Source organism: Enoplosus armatus, chromosome 3 (genome assembly GCF_043641665.1).
Source record: "Enoplosus armatus isolate fEnoArm2 chromosome 3, fEnoArm2.hap1, whole genome shotgun sequence".
Lineage (NCBI taxonomy): Eukaryota > Metazoa > Chordata > Actinopteri > Centrarchiformes > Enoplosidae > Enoplosus > Enoplosus armatus.
In genome coordinates this window covers 16071698-16088650 of record NC_092182.1, presented here as the reverse complement: position 1 = coordinate 16088650, position 16953 = coordinate 16071698, and the positions used below count along the sequence as shown (strand labels likewise).

Here is a 16953-nt window from a genome sequence, read left to right as displayed (position 1 = left end):
TTCGTCTCCACCAACTCCTGAGAAAATTACCTGGCTCTTTAGCTGCTAAATGCTCCTCTATGTTCTCCAGCTAGTTTGTCTGCTTTCTCCGTCTGCCATTTGCCGCTGGGCAGGTGGCGTACAGTGGGTTTTTAGAGCTTTTTCACTGAAAACAGCTGCCTGCTGCATCTGGAAACAGGGTTGATGAAAGTGAACCAAAACAGTTGCAGGCTGTAAAAACCAAAACAATTAGCTGAAAGATGCTAAAATGCTCCATGAGGGAACTTCAGAGTTGGATGATAATTGACTGTAGGTTCATCACTACGAGTGACGTAGTCATGTGATACATTGTTGATATACAGATATTAATTACAGCTGCTTTAAGAGCTAGCGTCAGCAGAGTAGTTTCTTTCAACCATTACTCCCTACCTACACAACATCTGTGTTTGCTTATTGTTCATTTTGGTCTATGAATATTTCGAAAAGCTAACTTAAAAATCCAGTGAAAAACCAGGACTTTTTTGATGCATTCCTGCAGCCATGGGACAATAACATATATTTCACCAAAAAGAAGAAAATGTTCACTGTTGTGAAGTACCTATCTCACACTATGACGGAAAGTAAGCTAAAATGTTATGTCTTTGGAAAGTGGTCAGCAGTAATGGCAAATGTAAACAATGTGTAGGCTAGGCAGTAGACTAAAACGTTTAATTATTAATGAGATTTTGATTAACATGAGGGGTAAAAAACAAATCAGTACATAAACCAGCGGCATGCTTGTACTCCCTGCCCTTTGAATGTTAGCCTCCATTTTGCTTCTACACTGTCTGGTCTGTGGTTGGATCCCCTCCGGGAAGCTCCTGGCAAAGAATCATCCAGTTCACCTTTGTAAAGAGCAAATTGCATGGGGTGTATGTAATGTGCTTTGGAAAATTGAATGCAACAGATACAGCAGATAGGGAGTCAACGCAGTGTCGTGTGAGATTTGAAAAGAAGAGAAAGATTTGCATCTGCAGGGTTTCGTTTGAGTGAAACTACCTCTGAAGGCTCTCATCTTGTTTAAAATGGATCTGGAGAGAAGTCAGCTCGCCTGGTACTGCAGGGACAAAGGCGACTTTTGATAGACAGACTCAGGTCTGTTCACAAAAGGAAGGGGAAGTGATAATGAGAGGGATGCTTTGTTACTTAGTCGAATTATATGCCGTGGCTCCAATTAGTGAATGCTCCCGCTTTTCTAACGGCTACATTTGTCATCTTAAAGTTATAAGCTGTGAATCTTGAGATTTGCCTCCGCTGAATGTAAAATGTCGTCATTGTGTGTGTGCATGTGTGTGTGTGAGTGTGTGTGTGTGTGTGTGTGTGTGTGTGTGTGTCCCGGTACAGTACATGCAGCCTGTATTCGTTTCACACGCCCCAGGTTCCTTCCAGTGGAGGAAGCTTTCCTGTCAACCAACTCACGCCACACTGGAGATCAACTCAGCCCCTCTCAACATCAAACCAGATTTAAATGTGTGGAAAAAAAGCAAAAGTGATTTGTGAAAGGGAAAAAAAGAAAAAGAGTGAAAGTGCAAAGAAGAAAAAAAAAAGAAAAGAAAGCGATAGAGAGAGGGGGGATAAGGGAAATGGGATTTAAAGTTAAACCAAAAGAGAAGAAAGACAGTATAAACACTGCGGGCTGTATTTCTGTCGTTCTTGACTTTACAGACTCCATCTTTCCCTCTCTGCCCCTCACCCATCCACCCCTATAGTGTGTGCCCAGTGAAGGGGCACTATCATTTACCCCCACACTAATTAGAACAGTCATCACAGCAAACTCCACTTCACTCACCACCAGGCTCACAAATTACATTTCATGTGTTTGTTATTATTTACTGCTCTTCTTTAATTAGAAAAAAAATATTTGGAGGAGCACTCTGGAGGTGTGGTGAAATCTCTCCCTTCTGTCTTATTCTGTATATTTAATCATCATCCCTCCTCAGAGAAATTTCCATTTGCCAACCCCCCCCCCCCTCCCAGTCTGAGATTACCATTTAGAAAACTGAAGTCCTCAATGACACTCATACTAAACGCTATTCCTGAGTGAAACTGCTGGAATCCTGCGCATGACTTTTAATTATAATTAGTTAATGCTGCTGTTTCAGTTGGAAAGAAATTCTTGGAGACTGTTTTGTAAAGTACACGGCAAAGAATACAAATTAGGTTACGCACTATCTTCTGGGCCTTATTTTTTCTCAACCAAGGCTACAAAAAGACAATTTCTTTCTCTGGGAAGGCTTAGACTTTGTTTTAGCTCGTCTTTGTGGATGTCTGAGCTGCTGCCAGTTCCTGGTGCCGCCGTCTCCTGTGCAGGATGAAAGGTTTTTATGGTTCGGCCTCTTTAACACTCAGCCAGGCCACAAAAGCAGCCCTGAAAGAAGAGGACAGAAGGAGAGACAGAGAGTGGAAACAGCAGAGAGAGGGAGATGGAGAAGGAATTGGGTTGACAATGCAGAGAGACACAGAAGGAGGTGGTGCATGCAGAGATGCTGGTTTGTAAATGACCTCGAACTGTGCAGGAAGGTGTGGGTTTATCAAAGTGTAACAACAAAAACATTTTCTGGCTTATCTTTAGTGCTATTTGAAAACGGCTCACAGTAAGGGGCTTCAAATAATCGCCAGAAATTCATTTAACTGTTTAATTTGGTAAATGTCACTTTTCAACGACCACAAACACAATTCTTTTCACCTCCATTGTTTCAAAATCTGGAAAAATTATCTGAATTAAAGTATCAAACAATCTGCATGGCTGAATAGCACAAGGGTGAGAAAATATGCTTTTTTGTAATCAGGGTGAACTGACCCTTTAAATGAAATGAAACTTTAATGGTTTTCTGACATCGTCTCTCTTTACTCGACTTTACAGACAGAAATCGTGTAGGAAGCTGTAAATTGTCGGTGAATTATGTTTTTATGCATTAGCTGAACAAGTGTGTGAAAAATAACCTTCCCTTTAAGATACGACTTAGGGAAAATATGCTGTCTTGATTTTAACTCACTAAGATTCAACACAAGCTGTGTTTGTCTCCGTGTTGCCCCACCTGTCTGTGTGAGTAATGTCACCTATATGTCAAAGTAAGTGGGATTGAACTACCGCACTACACACTTAGCCACTCTGTTTAAAAAGTAGAATATGTAAACGCTTTATGGTGATGACAGTGATAATGGTTATGACTCTTCAAAAGGACTTGGCTAATAGCTTTAGCTCAATTACGGATTTGTTATGAGGGACCACTTGTGTTCTGCTATGATGTATTACAGGCCGCTGTGCCTTATTTTCTGCTCTGTGTGTACAGTAGGTGCACAAACCTATTTATATAATGTTGGATTAATACAGGGCATAAGGCGCAAATTGGTTTGGATGGCTCTTTATCTGGGGTATATCAGTGTGAATAATGTGTGTATGAGGGGTTGGGGGTGGGGTCATAGTATAGAGGTGGTGGTGGGGGGGGGGTTGAGAAATGATCTCACGCAGAGATGCTCCATAAATCCCACTCATAATTGTTTCCCTACTTGGTGTGCAGTCTTGCTCCATAAAGGGGCAAAGCCAAGGGTGCTCTAAATGTCAGGGGAGCGGCACGCTGATGAATTACCTTTTAAAGATATCAGAGAGAGGCGCATTTCACGTGAAAGATGAGCCCAACACAGCGCTCGGAGGCCCTGTCTGCCTGTGTGGGCATATTTCCCCCCCAGGGGAAATTTGTCTTTTTATCAACTGTCCAGAGAAGTCGTGGCATATCCTCACTGAATAAATCAAAGAGAATTAGTTTGCTGTGTTCTCTTATCTCTGATGTGCCCGTTTTTCTGTGGAGATCACTTGCAGATATGTTTCTTTGTGTGTGTGTGTGTGTGTGTGTGTGTGTGTGTGTGTGTGTGTGTGTGTGTGTGTGTGTGTGTGTGTGTGTGAGTTGGCCTGACAGTAGAGGTGGCTCACATTTGCATCTGACTGGTTTAGTTTGAACTGGCAGCATGAACACATACACTTATTGCCCTTGATGAAAGACCAAGACTGAGCAGCGCTTGGGTGTGAATAAAGACACACAAACACCACCGCCTCCATCAATAGTCATGAACACATGAACTTTCAGGAAACACACTGTAGCTCGAGTGTGTGCGTGCAGCCCTGGGCAGCATTGTGGCTGATAACACTTCTTGCATAGCCAGAGTTTGGTTAACACCTTGATGTTAGTCAAGGTAGCTGAGATTGAGCTAGTTTTAAACAGAGGTCGCAGGATGTTTCTTTGCCCTTGGCCTGTCTGGGACAGCTATCATTACAGAGCCAGTGCCTCTCCAGATAAGAGCACCAGGACTTCACAGCACACAGGCTGCCGCCGCAGCAACCTGCTGTGATAGCTCATGCTTAAAGGATAATACTTTTTACACATTAATCAGATGGCTCTTTGACCACAGTGTATTGCATGTCCCAGATGAAATTGAAATGCATGGGTTGGTTCCTTGATAATCTCCACACAAACATCAGTAAAATATAGCCACCGGTCTCTGGAGCGACTGCAGCAAGTTTGAAAATTCATCTATGTCACTGAGAGTCTCACTAATTCCTTTCTCTAGTTCACTCTTTCGAGTTCTTCAGACCATCTGGACTCCTGGCAAATGTAAACACAGTGTTATGAGAGATTGAACATAAAGCTGTGTTACTTTCTAATTCTGGTAGAATGCAATTAAGTTTGTCACAGAAATGTCACTGGCACTCGTTCTTCTTCAGGAGTGAGTCATCAAATAACCAAACGAACAGCTGACAAAGCGTTAGATTGATAAGATAGAGAATATTATTTTCCAATAAATCAAAAGTGATGTTTTACAATGATGGTGAAGCCTCAGTTGTCCTAACGACGCCAGCTATAAAACAGTGATTAACAACTTTTTCACCAGCTAGTTGTTCACCTACTAAGCGACGACAAAGGTGATCTGACATTTGTTATAAAACACTTCAAATAATCAGTTCTTTGTCCTCAATCATCTCCCTGCCATTTTCAGTTTAGGAGTTTAAAGTGAAGTTTGTTTAGGTTTTTTTTCACTCCTTCCCTCATGGGCGAGAAATTGCCTTTTCGGGCTATGAAAGCAGCCACTCATTCGTGTTAATTTCTGTGTTGCTTTCCATCAATCGCCCTCCCCCTCTCTCTGGGTTTTTATGTTTATCCCCATCTGTAGGGCTGCCTCTATCCTCCTCCATTCTTCCTTTGTGTTTATGTCTATGAATTTTGAGAAAAACATGTTGAGGAGCTCCCTTTGGTGATGGCAGCAATTTGGCTTTCATATATTCCTATCCTCCAGACACTGCTTAGTGCTGCTGTAGTGAGTGTGCACGCGCATGTGTGTGTTTGCATGCATTTGTTTTACAGGATGCTAGTGAGTAATGAAAGTTAGCTTTTGTTTTCAGCTACAATTTTAGAGAGAGTTTGGAGACGTGCAACTGAGCATTTGACTGAAAAAAATAAAGACAATATTATGATTTTTAGGTACTCTCATGTGCTTGTGATTATTCAGAGGCTTTCAGCTTACAGTAAAGGAGGTGAGCTGTGGATGAGGGGAAGGTCGCATTTCTTACCTCTAAACTGACAGCTCGTCAAAAGGCAGAGCAGTAATTGAAAAGCATGGGAGGAGTGGATAATGATCGTTTATTTGTGTGAAATTCAAACGAGGGGTTGAGAAAAGCTGGACTTGTCGGTTCAGAGGCTTGTCTGGCTTTGGTTGGCTGAGTAATTAAATCGGAGAAGCGAGTGAAGTTCTCTTCAGCTCAGTGCCTCGTCTTGTTTCCTCTTTAATCAGGTGGCTATTAAACCTCTGCACTCCCCATCTTCTGACTTCGGCTTAGCCATTAAACACAGACTGAAAGCATTTTTGGTTTGTGTGTGTGTGTGTGTGTGTGTGTGGATACATGTTGTTTCATGTTGTGAGGATAGAAAAACTATAATCTGGATCAGAAAGTGAAAGAAAAAGGAGGACAGTGTAAATACAATATAAGTTACAAGAGTCTGAGGTAGAGAGGAGACGAGACACATGTTGACGTAGTGTTATTCCACCACCAGCAGCAGGTTGTTATTCTACTTCTTGTTGACTAGATGATGAATACCTCTGTCCACAACCATAAATCCATTTCACCAGTACCGCTGACCTGTGAGATATATCTGCAACCCTACGTTTTAACTCAAAACACACACGTTGATGCGTTAAACCGCGCATGCACAAGCAGACCGCTACTTCTTTTTCCCCCCTTTCTCCTCCCTTCTCCCCTCAATCACGAGAAAACCACAAATCCTCTGACACAAACACAAACTTGTGGACATTTGTTGAAATCGTTTGGATTTCACATGCTGCGAGTGACATATGACCTCCTCCAAGGTCATCTCGGATTCCCCCTCTGCACTCCTCAGAGATCACCCAGATTAGACTGCTGCCCTGCTCAGACGGCCACCGCCGGCCGAGCTGCCTGCATACATCCATTCTTATGTGCTCAGCTTACTGCTGCTGCTGCTGCTGGCACGGACAAGGTTGTTCAGCAAAGAGAGTTGACCTTTGGGTTACTAACAGAGAAAAAACCTGGTGTTTTGCACTTTGGTTACACTGTATTTAGGGCTCATTATTTGAGTTTTTTATTTAAAAATCAGGGAATTTATCTTTATTTAATTTCAATATAAAAAAAACAGGTGCAAAAAAAATCAATAATGCAAAACTGGGTTTAAATCGGATTATAAAAAAACTATTTTCAGTGCCTGTAGTTTAAGCATTTATTTTTTATACGTACTTTGAGGGACTATGGCACATAATCAGCAGCTCATTTACATTTTCTATAACCAGAAGCATATTCTGAGTTCTCATTGCAAGAGGACCTTGTTTGTCTGAAAACTGAGGTTTATAGTGTCCTCTTGCAGCAGGATTCACAAAAAGGTTGCATGGGGACATTAAAATCTGTTTAAACTTTTATCTTCTCTTTCGAAAAACTGAGCATTTTTCTTTGTAAACTGGTCAACCAGAAAACAGTGAACCTTAACTATATTTGCCAGTTCACTATTGTGAGTCTGATTGTGTGTGTTTCTGTGTGTGTGTGTGTGTGTGTGTGTTCCTACAGCCCCAGTCATCCTAAATGAGTTAAACTGGACCCAGGCGCTGGAGAGGGTCTTCATTGAAAACCGTCGGGAGGACAGCTCTCTGCGCTGGCAGGTGTTTGGCAGTGCCACAGGAGTGACGCGATACTACCCAGGTAGGCCGCAGGGTACCGAGTCAACAGTCTGCCTTATAACTCACGGCAAGATAAAGTCTAAATTGACCCTATGGGCTCCTCGGCTGCAGAACATTGGCAATCTCTTATCAGATGGCTGTCCTGGTAGCTCGATGGACAGAATGAAATTATGATTACTTTGATCTAATCTGATCTGAAATATCCTACAGTGCACTGTACGGCCTATAACTTATTTTCTTGCTCTCTCCAGCCACTCCATGGAGGGCACCCAACAAGATTGACCTGTACGACGTCCGCAGAAGACCATGGTAAGTGTCACCTGGACCATCAGGACCTGTGTTCACAAGGTGTTTTGTCTCAGCATAATATCAGTGTGATTTTACTTATTAATGCCTACTGGCCATTTGAGGAAGATTTCTAAAAAAAAACATCCATTATCCTCATCATTTCTGAACCTTGAAGTGATTTTCAGAGGAATTCATTTCCTAAATCGGCACATTTGGACACTTCAGGGGCAATAATGGTGCTAGAGACAATTACACTGGCATTTCCCTTAACCGTGGGTGCACTGTCTGAATAATGTTGCTTAGAAATGTTCTTGTTTGGATCATCATCCAAGAAAATGAGCTCCGGCCATCTTTTAGTAATAATACAAGAGGAAGAGTTGGGTTTGGTATTGATAAGTTTACTATCTCATTTGGGAGTTTGACTTTAATATAGTAGCATCAACAGATATAAAGTACATTATAGACAGTTTTTACTCATAATGTAAATGAGTAAATATTAGAATTATTTGACAGATAAATGTGTTAAATTCTAATATAAATTTGGCACATTTCTAAGAATGTACGTATTAATTTGCTGCATTATACCAGTCCAGATGAGTGTTGCTGGAAGGCACGTGTTTTGGGCACCAGGTGAGTTCAGCTGAGCGTTGAGAGTAAAGGGGATTGTGTAGCTCAGAGGGGACAGCCTCTAACCAATACAAACAGCAGCAGCAGAGGAAAAGTGCAGAAAATTGCAGAAATTTAACTTGTCATCGCAACACCTGTGCTGTCAGCAGCAGCACCGTCATGCTGTCTTAAAATTGTGACAAACTGTTGTGATCTGATCTGAGTCTACACACATGCTGTAAACACATTTGATTTGTGTGTTATAATGGAGGCATAATATTGTGTCCACACACTTGCTTTTTGATGTTATATTTAAGATAATTTAAGGTCTTTTCATCTTAATAATTTTTGCACAGTGTTGGAGTGAAAAGGAGTAACCTACTTACATACAACTATTATGAATTATTACATGCACTTCACTGCACTAAAGTACTCTCCACAAAGGTAACATATTGTATGCATCAATGTAGCTATTATAAAAATGCTTCTGACAAATCCTTTTATAGAAAACAAGTTTTAAAAGGGACATAATCTTTAAAACATGTTTTCCTAAACTGGCTGATTCAGGCATATCTGCACATTAGAGGACCACATGTACAAAAGAAAGGCTTTGACTCTTAAACCCAGCCTTGCATTAGAATTCCTGTACAGTGTTTTGTCTCTGGCTGCTGTAGACATCCTGTGCTCCTTCCAGCCCAGAGCTAAATAAAGGATATTGTTTAATGGAATGAGATCAAGACGTTATCCTGACCCGTGTTTATCTCAGTAAGTGATAATGTTGATGCATTGTCTTTAGCTACGAGGACAAAACAAGATAGGGGCTAATGTTTTTTGTTTAAAGTACCCACCTTTGCCTGGGGTTCTCTGTGCAACAGCTGATCCCTATGCAGAGTGCCGGGGCGGGCGAGTGTAACGGGCTGGACAGAACTAGGCTGCATTGGGCCAAACAGCCCCTTCACCCACCCACCCAAGCTTCCTGTCCACCCTTCCACATTCAATCTACCTGCCACTGTCACATCGGCTTTGTGGCAGCCCTGCCTGTTGCCTGGTTACAGGTTGGAGTGAACTGGACATAATCATGACAGCAATGTTGATTAGACCTGACCCCGTTTTCCATCTCTGTCTCGGTCCAGCTCAACCTGAGTGGCTGTTTGAGGTCAGGCCAGGCTTGTCAGATGAAGTCCACCAGTTCAGACCAAACAAACAAAAGACAAGCAAAAGAAGAAAAGAAATTTGTACGAAGCTCAAGATCCAAAATACTCAATCTTTACATCTGAAAGAGAATGAATGCATTCATTCAGAAATAATATGGAGTTTAAAGGCCCAGTCAAGGTTCAATTTATTCTTCCATTAAAACATGGAAATGACAGCACTTCCATCCTAATCAACCAGCACTGGTTACTAAAACGTACGAAATATAACCAAAATAAAACTATATTCCAAACAACATGAAAAATCAAAATCACAGTTTACATCCTCCTTACGGTACTTACTGCTCTTGTTGTACTGTTGTATCCCCTGTTGGATAAAAGAGACTTAGAAAGTAATAGCAGGTTTTTATTTGGGGGGACACTTTTGTTTACATTTAGATCTCTGTGCCTTTTAACAAGCTTCCATGTATCTACAGTACAATCATGAGCCTAACAAGGTGTTCCCTGACAATTGAATTAAGTGAACACCAGAAGTCTCCCTAGTGCTCCACTGTCACAGTAGCCAACGCTACAAACATGAAAGATGCTGGAAAACACATGCCACTGTGTAGCAGGACAAGTTAAAACAAGGATCCTGTCTCTGATCCGTCAGCGCAACAAACCAAAGCACCCCCGAGTTTAATTCTCTTACTCATGTTTTGACTGGGGGACACTTCCCGGAGACAGGAAGGAACAAGGAAATAGAAAGATGATGAGAACACTGAGCAGCAGCAGCGTGTGTCACAAGGTTAGACAGAGAAAGAGGTGTATTCAGAGGAACACCTCGTCACCCCTCCTCACCCCCCTGGTCCTCCATGTTTGTCACTTCTGTCGAGCTTCTCCTCATGTCGGAGTCTTCGACATTCCTGTGGCCCGTTGCTTAGCAACTTGTGCCCAGCCGTGCTGAGTGGCGGGGCCGTGGCAGGGAGTGTCATGATATGTCAGGTCAGACTTGTGTGATTATAGTCTAACATGCTGTCTCCCCGAACTGACATTCTCTGGAGAGGTCGGCCAATCACGCACGTTTCAAAAACAGTCCTCTGGGGTTAGGTAAGCCCATCATGTGTGCTTATGTGACAGCAGCAGATAGCAGCATGCGTCACGAGGGCAACAACATGAGCCTTTACACAAGCCGTACGGATGCTAAGAGGAACACAACTCATGCATCCACTTGGTGTTAAAGTCAAGGTGAAATCTGAATTCTCCTCCTTTTTTGTGTTAAGAAATATAAACTATAATTGTACTGCTACTGTTATATTTTTTCATTTTTTAAGAGGATGTTTGTGGAAACAGCATCTAAGCTTCAAGCTTCTAGATGGGTGTTTTCCTATCAACCGAGATTTAACAACAACCACTGTGGCCACAAGAGACTTACAGGATAATGGTGAATGCTAAAACTTAGTGTAACAGTAGTACAAGTAGACCAGATTCATAGTCTGCTAGTCAGTTACACCGCAAGTTTGCTAACATTAGCCACCATAAGCTACTGGTCATACCAGAACAAGCAAGACTGTAACAGCAAAACCCCTGAGGATGTTGAATTGAGCCAGTTTTATTTCTTCTTTTAAAAAGCTGTGTAGTCTTGCTGGGAGCTGTCTGTCCCTTTACAACGTTCAACATTTGGGAGGATCCATCCATCGTGCTGTTAAGTTTGTATTCCCACACATGCAGTGTTGTGCTTGTCCCATGTTATATAAAGTAGGAGGGTGTAGCTAGTGCTGGCTCTCTTTCATGGGTCCAGTTGTGGTGATATTGTCAAAATTCACAGCAACAGGTAGTCCTGTAGCCTCAGAACTCCGTAAGTTACTCCGTGATTCAAATGTACACATGTACGGAGTAATTAATGAAATGATACTACAAACACTTTTTAGTGCCCACCCACACAGATATTAGACCCGTTAAGTGACCAGTACCGACATTGTCAGTGGTACCAAAAATTCCTGGAGAACACTAATTTAGGGATCGCTACATGTCACTGCAGAAAAATAAGTAAAATTGAATGTCACATTTTTTTGGTAATTACAGTTTTGACTAAATAAGTACACAAGTCTAAACAAACACCAAAGATAAACACATAGGCTTGAACGACATACAGGCACAAACGAGTTTATATGCACGTATAGTAAATTATGTACAAGGACAGACAAACACACAGTCTCACACATCCTCCCACACACCCATCAGCACTCCTCCCCTCACAGACTCACACATACATCAGATCACATGAGCTGATATGCCAGATAGATACTGCAGCGTCACAAATAGCACTATAGCAACTGGAATACACAGATGCAATCGCAGGAACATACTTCAGTAACATTTGCACTGACACTGTCTCCGGGAAGAGTCCCCCAGTAAAAGATGTGATTTACTATGGAGAGACTGAAAGTGGCGGCCAGGATTCAAGGCCAGTTTGTAGCGTAACAGACCTGTAGCTTTCCTGGGACGGATGGATGACGGCACGGCTGACCAGGTGCACCTCTGAGGAAAAAGATCTGAGGGCCGCCTGCCCCTACAGATGGGCTCTCTCCCCGTCTGCTCCCCCACCAACAGCCCCCAGGAAAATTAATGGTCCAGTCAACACACTTAATTGTCTCCAATTGCTCTGACATTAATTATTAACATTTGTCCATTATAATGTCTGTTCGTGTTATCAAGGGAAGCGAAGCGGAGGGTGAAGTGAGAGAGAGGGAGAGGGAAAAGTGAAAGGCTGAAGAGAGAAATAACCAGAGACAGGCATGGAGTCCTGTTAGCCAAGCGTTGCAAAGATCCCATTACCTCCCAGGCTCACAACAGCATGTAGTCTATATCACATATTGATTTCTTCAAAAAGTCAATCTAACCTCTTTGTAAATATTATGACTGCTGGTCAATCCTCGAAGCTGAGGCTCCCCAAAATACCATTCCCAACATCTGGAGCTTTGCATCCTCCTCCTTTTGATTCTCTTCACCCCACTTCAGGGAGAAGCAGAGTCAAAAGAAAGACTGGCGTGTTATTGGTGAGACTGAAGGTGACACAAGGCTTTAGCAGCTTTAGTCCCAATAAAATGTTTGACATTTCAGTTTGAGCCAACATATGAGAGACACAGCAGGAGAGGTTTTATTCCACTTGTCTACTAATAATTGATGCTGATGTATTCCAATATGCATGATTAATTCAATATTCTGTACTTTTTCTTTTTTTTTTTCAGAAAGAAAAGTGGTTGAAAATTTTAGCATAACATTTTGTGTGTTCCTCTTATAACCGAAAATATGGAAATGTGAATCTTGGTACCAACACATCCAATAATCAACAGAAAGTGGAATAAATAAACGGCAGACAACATCTCTTTCTCCTGCAGGCTCTCTGGGCGCCGTCCTCCTATATTTTTTATCTTAATTCAATCTTTATTCGCCTGCCACATCCACGGGAGCACTAAGAGAGCAGCAGTCCATAAAATAATAAGCCCATCAGCACAACACAAATCCACGCACACATGGGAGCATGCACACAAACACACCTACACGCACACACACACTAGCAGTCTTACTGTGTTAGAAACAGTTTTCTCATTTTTCTGTGGTTACACTGCTTACATCTACTGTATATTATGCATGCATATCAGAGCTCACACTGTGAAGAAAGTTCACATATTACAGTGGACAAACACACACACACACACACATACAATACAGATGGTACTATATATACATCCCACTCATTATGTATATGCACTGTACAATGCAGCCAATACATATGGTTTAAAAAAAAAAAGACCACACTTGCTGCTCCTGCTCACTTACTGTAGCACAATATTATGAGGCCGAGCCCCTCCATGCATCACGCGACATGTATCTATCGCGTGTTTCTGAAATGTACGTTTTGGATAATTCCTCCAATTTAAATGTAATGCACAACACTTTGTGGAATGGGTCAGGGTGCATAAACACAATCTCCTGAGAGAGTTAGCCCCCCGGCACAGTTAATGTATTGATTTTACAGCGCTGCACCATGATAAAACTATTTCATGAATTCCAATGAGACTCCTTTACCAGACTGCTGCAAAAGGAGCAAAATACAATCACCACAACGCAGAATATGTCATTGTGTTCATTGCTTGTATAATGCATTTCTTTTTAGATTTATGGGTGGTGGTGGCAGGTTGTGAGGGTGGGGTGGCCGTGAATGTTGCTGCTTTAATCTCCTCTCATTTAGGGCGATCCCTCATTCCACCTCAGTGTAAAGAGCACATGTCGACTGCACACACAGATCAGGCTTTATCTTGATTTTACACACTGCGATGGTGTGAACACGTTTATATCATGACTTACATGATGTACAGTGTGTTATGACTTTCTGGTATTTTTTAATGGCCATACAAGTCACTACTGCTGCTGTGGCCAGACTTGCTTTTCAATTTATTTGGTTAATAATATATCATAAAATTAAAAAAAGCAATGGCCACTTAAGCTTAGGCAATTACATGGTATTTTCAATTAGCTATTAGCTATAATGTCTTCTGTTACAGAGTGTAATATATATTGCTTATTTCCCTTATCAATTCATCTGTGAATTATGTTTTTGATTAATCAGTTAGTCTATATATAAAATATCAAAAAACTGCCAAAAATGCTCACCACAAGCTCTCAGAGCTCAAGGTCAACAGTCAAACACCAAAAAGAGAGGAAAATTTACAACCACATGAAACTGAAAAAAACAGTAAATCTTCACATTTGAGAAGCTGGGACCAGCAAATGTTTGTCACTTTTTTGCTTGATAACTGACTTTAATAATTAATGCCACGGTGCTTTAAAGGGGTATAACAAAAAATCCATTTGTAAATGGTAGATTTAAGTATAGTGCTAGTTAAAAAAAAATAGTATTCCCACTTTGCACAGTCCCTATAATTTCCAGAAACATGGTCACTTTTTTTGTGTTCTTAGAGGTTTTCAGGTTTTACTGTATATATTATGGTTTATGTACCTATAAGGACCAAGTAACCTACTTATTGCTTGTTTTTTGTTTTTTTTGCTCATGTGTGTGTTTTATGTTTATTTTTACTGTGCCTTGAACTGGACCTTGTCTACCTGTTTGATTGAATCTGGTTAGTTAACCACTAGGCAGTTGTTCTCACATGGCCAAGAAAGTAGCCCCTACTTGTTTGGCATTTCTTATATACTAGTTTATGAGGTTTCACTTGATGGACAGGTATACACACAAACAGGTTGAACTAAATCACGGCCAGTTGTACATCACGAGTTGGACTCTTTCACATTAGTTTATCTTCTGTAATGAGTAAAAAGCAACTGACACATTCTCATATGTAAATACAATAATGATGTCTGGAATAGAGTGCTCTCACTAGCCATGATGACTCAGCACCAGTGGTTAGATACCAGCCATAACTCTGAGTGAACGGACAGAGAGGCCATGGGCTGATATGTTGTGTCTGCCGGCTGATGGCTGATGGTCGTGTCGTGGTGGGACAGAATGGCCGACAGGGCTCAGTTCAGCACCAGCCAGGCCCATCTGCTTGTCACCTGGCCTTGGCACGCAGGAGACTGGGTAATGACAGGGAAAGAATGGCATCAGCGGGCAGAAGCTGAGAGGTAATTACTGACTGGAATCCATGCAGAAACAACACATCTGGATCCATGAGTCAAAATGTGGAGAATTATACACTGATACCGGCCTCAATTCATGATTTTTATCTATCAGAACCGTAGAACGGCGTATCAGCCTGGAGACTGAAAATCCTTGACTCCATCCCGCTCTCTGATCCTGATGTTCTCTGCTCAGAAGCACAGAGAAAATTCAATTGTACTTTAGGCAATGGAAAGGGAGAAAAAGAGAGCGGTGCTGATACGCCAAGACAATCTGTGGGGAAAATCAGCCATGGCAGCACTATAGCTTCAGTGTTGAGTGACGCTATCCTGGCTCATGTGTTACTCCTCTCTACTCCATCACTGCTCACACATTCCTCCTAAACCCCATTACTGCTGATCAATGCTGCCTCTTTCACAGTTAGAGAGAAATGATCTGCTTGAAAGTGATATTTTCTCAGCAGATTTTAGGGCCAAAGCTAGCGCAGTTCTCCTTTTGTGAGATTTTACATTGGGTGTGGAAGATGATCTGTAATGAATATTAGTAATTGAAGTCTGCATTGCTTTATAATTAACATTTAGCCCCTTCAAAATAACTTGGAAGTCCCATTAAAGGACTATACTCCTCTATGAGAAATAGACTGACCAGAGAAGTTAATGAAAATCTGCAGTTGGTCTGCAGGTATCAGCCGTCACCAAATGACCCTCCTTCAATCTCCAGACGGGGTGTCTCCGTCCGTGAGCCTGAGGGAGTGGAGACGTGGACCACATTCTGACCGAGTCTCCGTCCTGCATCGATGATCACTTTCACAAACCCCATCCGCTCGAATGAAAGAAGCCGCCACTGTGTGGAGTCTCAGCTCTCTCCTCCTCTCCCTCTCCCTCCCTCAAATTAAGATTTCAGTAATTAAATTGATAAAAGTCATGCATGCCAATATGCCTCATGGTTCCAGACCTGATTTCATACGCCACACAGTTGTGGAGAGCTGAGGAAGTTCTACCTTTGATGTGGCATCCTTTATTATTGAAAATAATTGGATTCTCCCTCCCTCTCTCTCTCACACACACATACACTTTGCCCATGTTCACTCTGGGCATGCTCAGTTAATCGACTCCTTGCGAGGCAGTGCTGGTGCCGAGTCTCTGCTCCATCTGGGGGTTTCAGGCAGCTTTTCAGCAGAGTGGGGCCCAGGTTGTGTCTGAAAAACGGATTTGAGCAGCCCAGGCAGTGTGCTGAGGGACGTCACTTCAACACGGGTCAGGGGTCATTCTGCAGGTTGGAGTGGCGCCTGCCAGTGAGTGGGAGCGGTGAGACTTGTGGGAGCAGTGGCGAAGCCTACCGGGGCTCTGTTGCTCTACCTCCATATCAGCTTGGCCGAGCATAAGAAAAGAGCCTCTCTGGCCCACAGGCAGCTGGCTTCTCTCCACACTCAGCGGAACGGCTGATAATCAGCAGAAAGAGACCCCTGATGATTACTCTGCCTCTGCCTAAGACGGCTGCTAACTGCTTGCCTGCTCTCTCCTCAGAATGTCAAACTCGTGCTCACATTTGAATCCCCCCTCCCCCCTCCCAGTGTGCCATAGAAAAGCCTATAATGTCCATCAATCTCAGCTCCCTTTGTATCAGGGGTAAATTTGAATTTAATTGCCACTGGAACAGAGTGAGGGGAATTTTTGATTTCCCTCTGTATGTCATCCTCTATCAACCGTGGACAGACATTATGTGTGCGCCTCTTCCTGGACACAAGTTGTCTGGCCTTGCTAGTTCAGTGCCGTCTCTGCCTTGTGGGCCTACGCTGTGCCGTGGCTGACACACACCCAGAACAGCCTTATTTTAGCAGTTTCTTTGCAGCAGAGGCATAATGGTCTTAAGCAGATTGTGCCTCCCCCCAACAAAGGCACCGCCACAGTAAATAATGTGTTTGACGCCCAACTGATGAGTCATCAAAGGAACCGAACATCAGCTATCTTATTTTACTGACAGCACTTAGCTCAGCACAGGCTCTCCGCAGTGCAGGTCAACACCACTCAGGCTGCTCCTTGACAAGTTTATATAAATTTCAAGTGACTAAAT

General features: G+C 42.4%; 1 protein-coding gene across 1 annotated transcript in view; it reads left to right on the top strand.

The window, feature by feature from the left end:
- cacna2d2a (calcium channel, voltage-dependent, alpha 2/delta subunit 2a) overlaps window positions 1-16953 on the top strand; it is a 131043-nt gene that overhangs the window by 89947 nt on the left and 24143 nt on the right. Inside the window, exons 7-8 of the mRNA XM_070903344.1 lie at window positions 7103-7234; window positions 7464-7521. Coding sequence (XP_070759445.1) covers window positions 7103-7234; window positions 7464-7521 — 190 coding nt within the window. The remainder of the gene's footprint in view (window positions 1-7102; window positions 7235-7463; window positions 7522-16953) is intronic.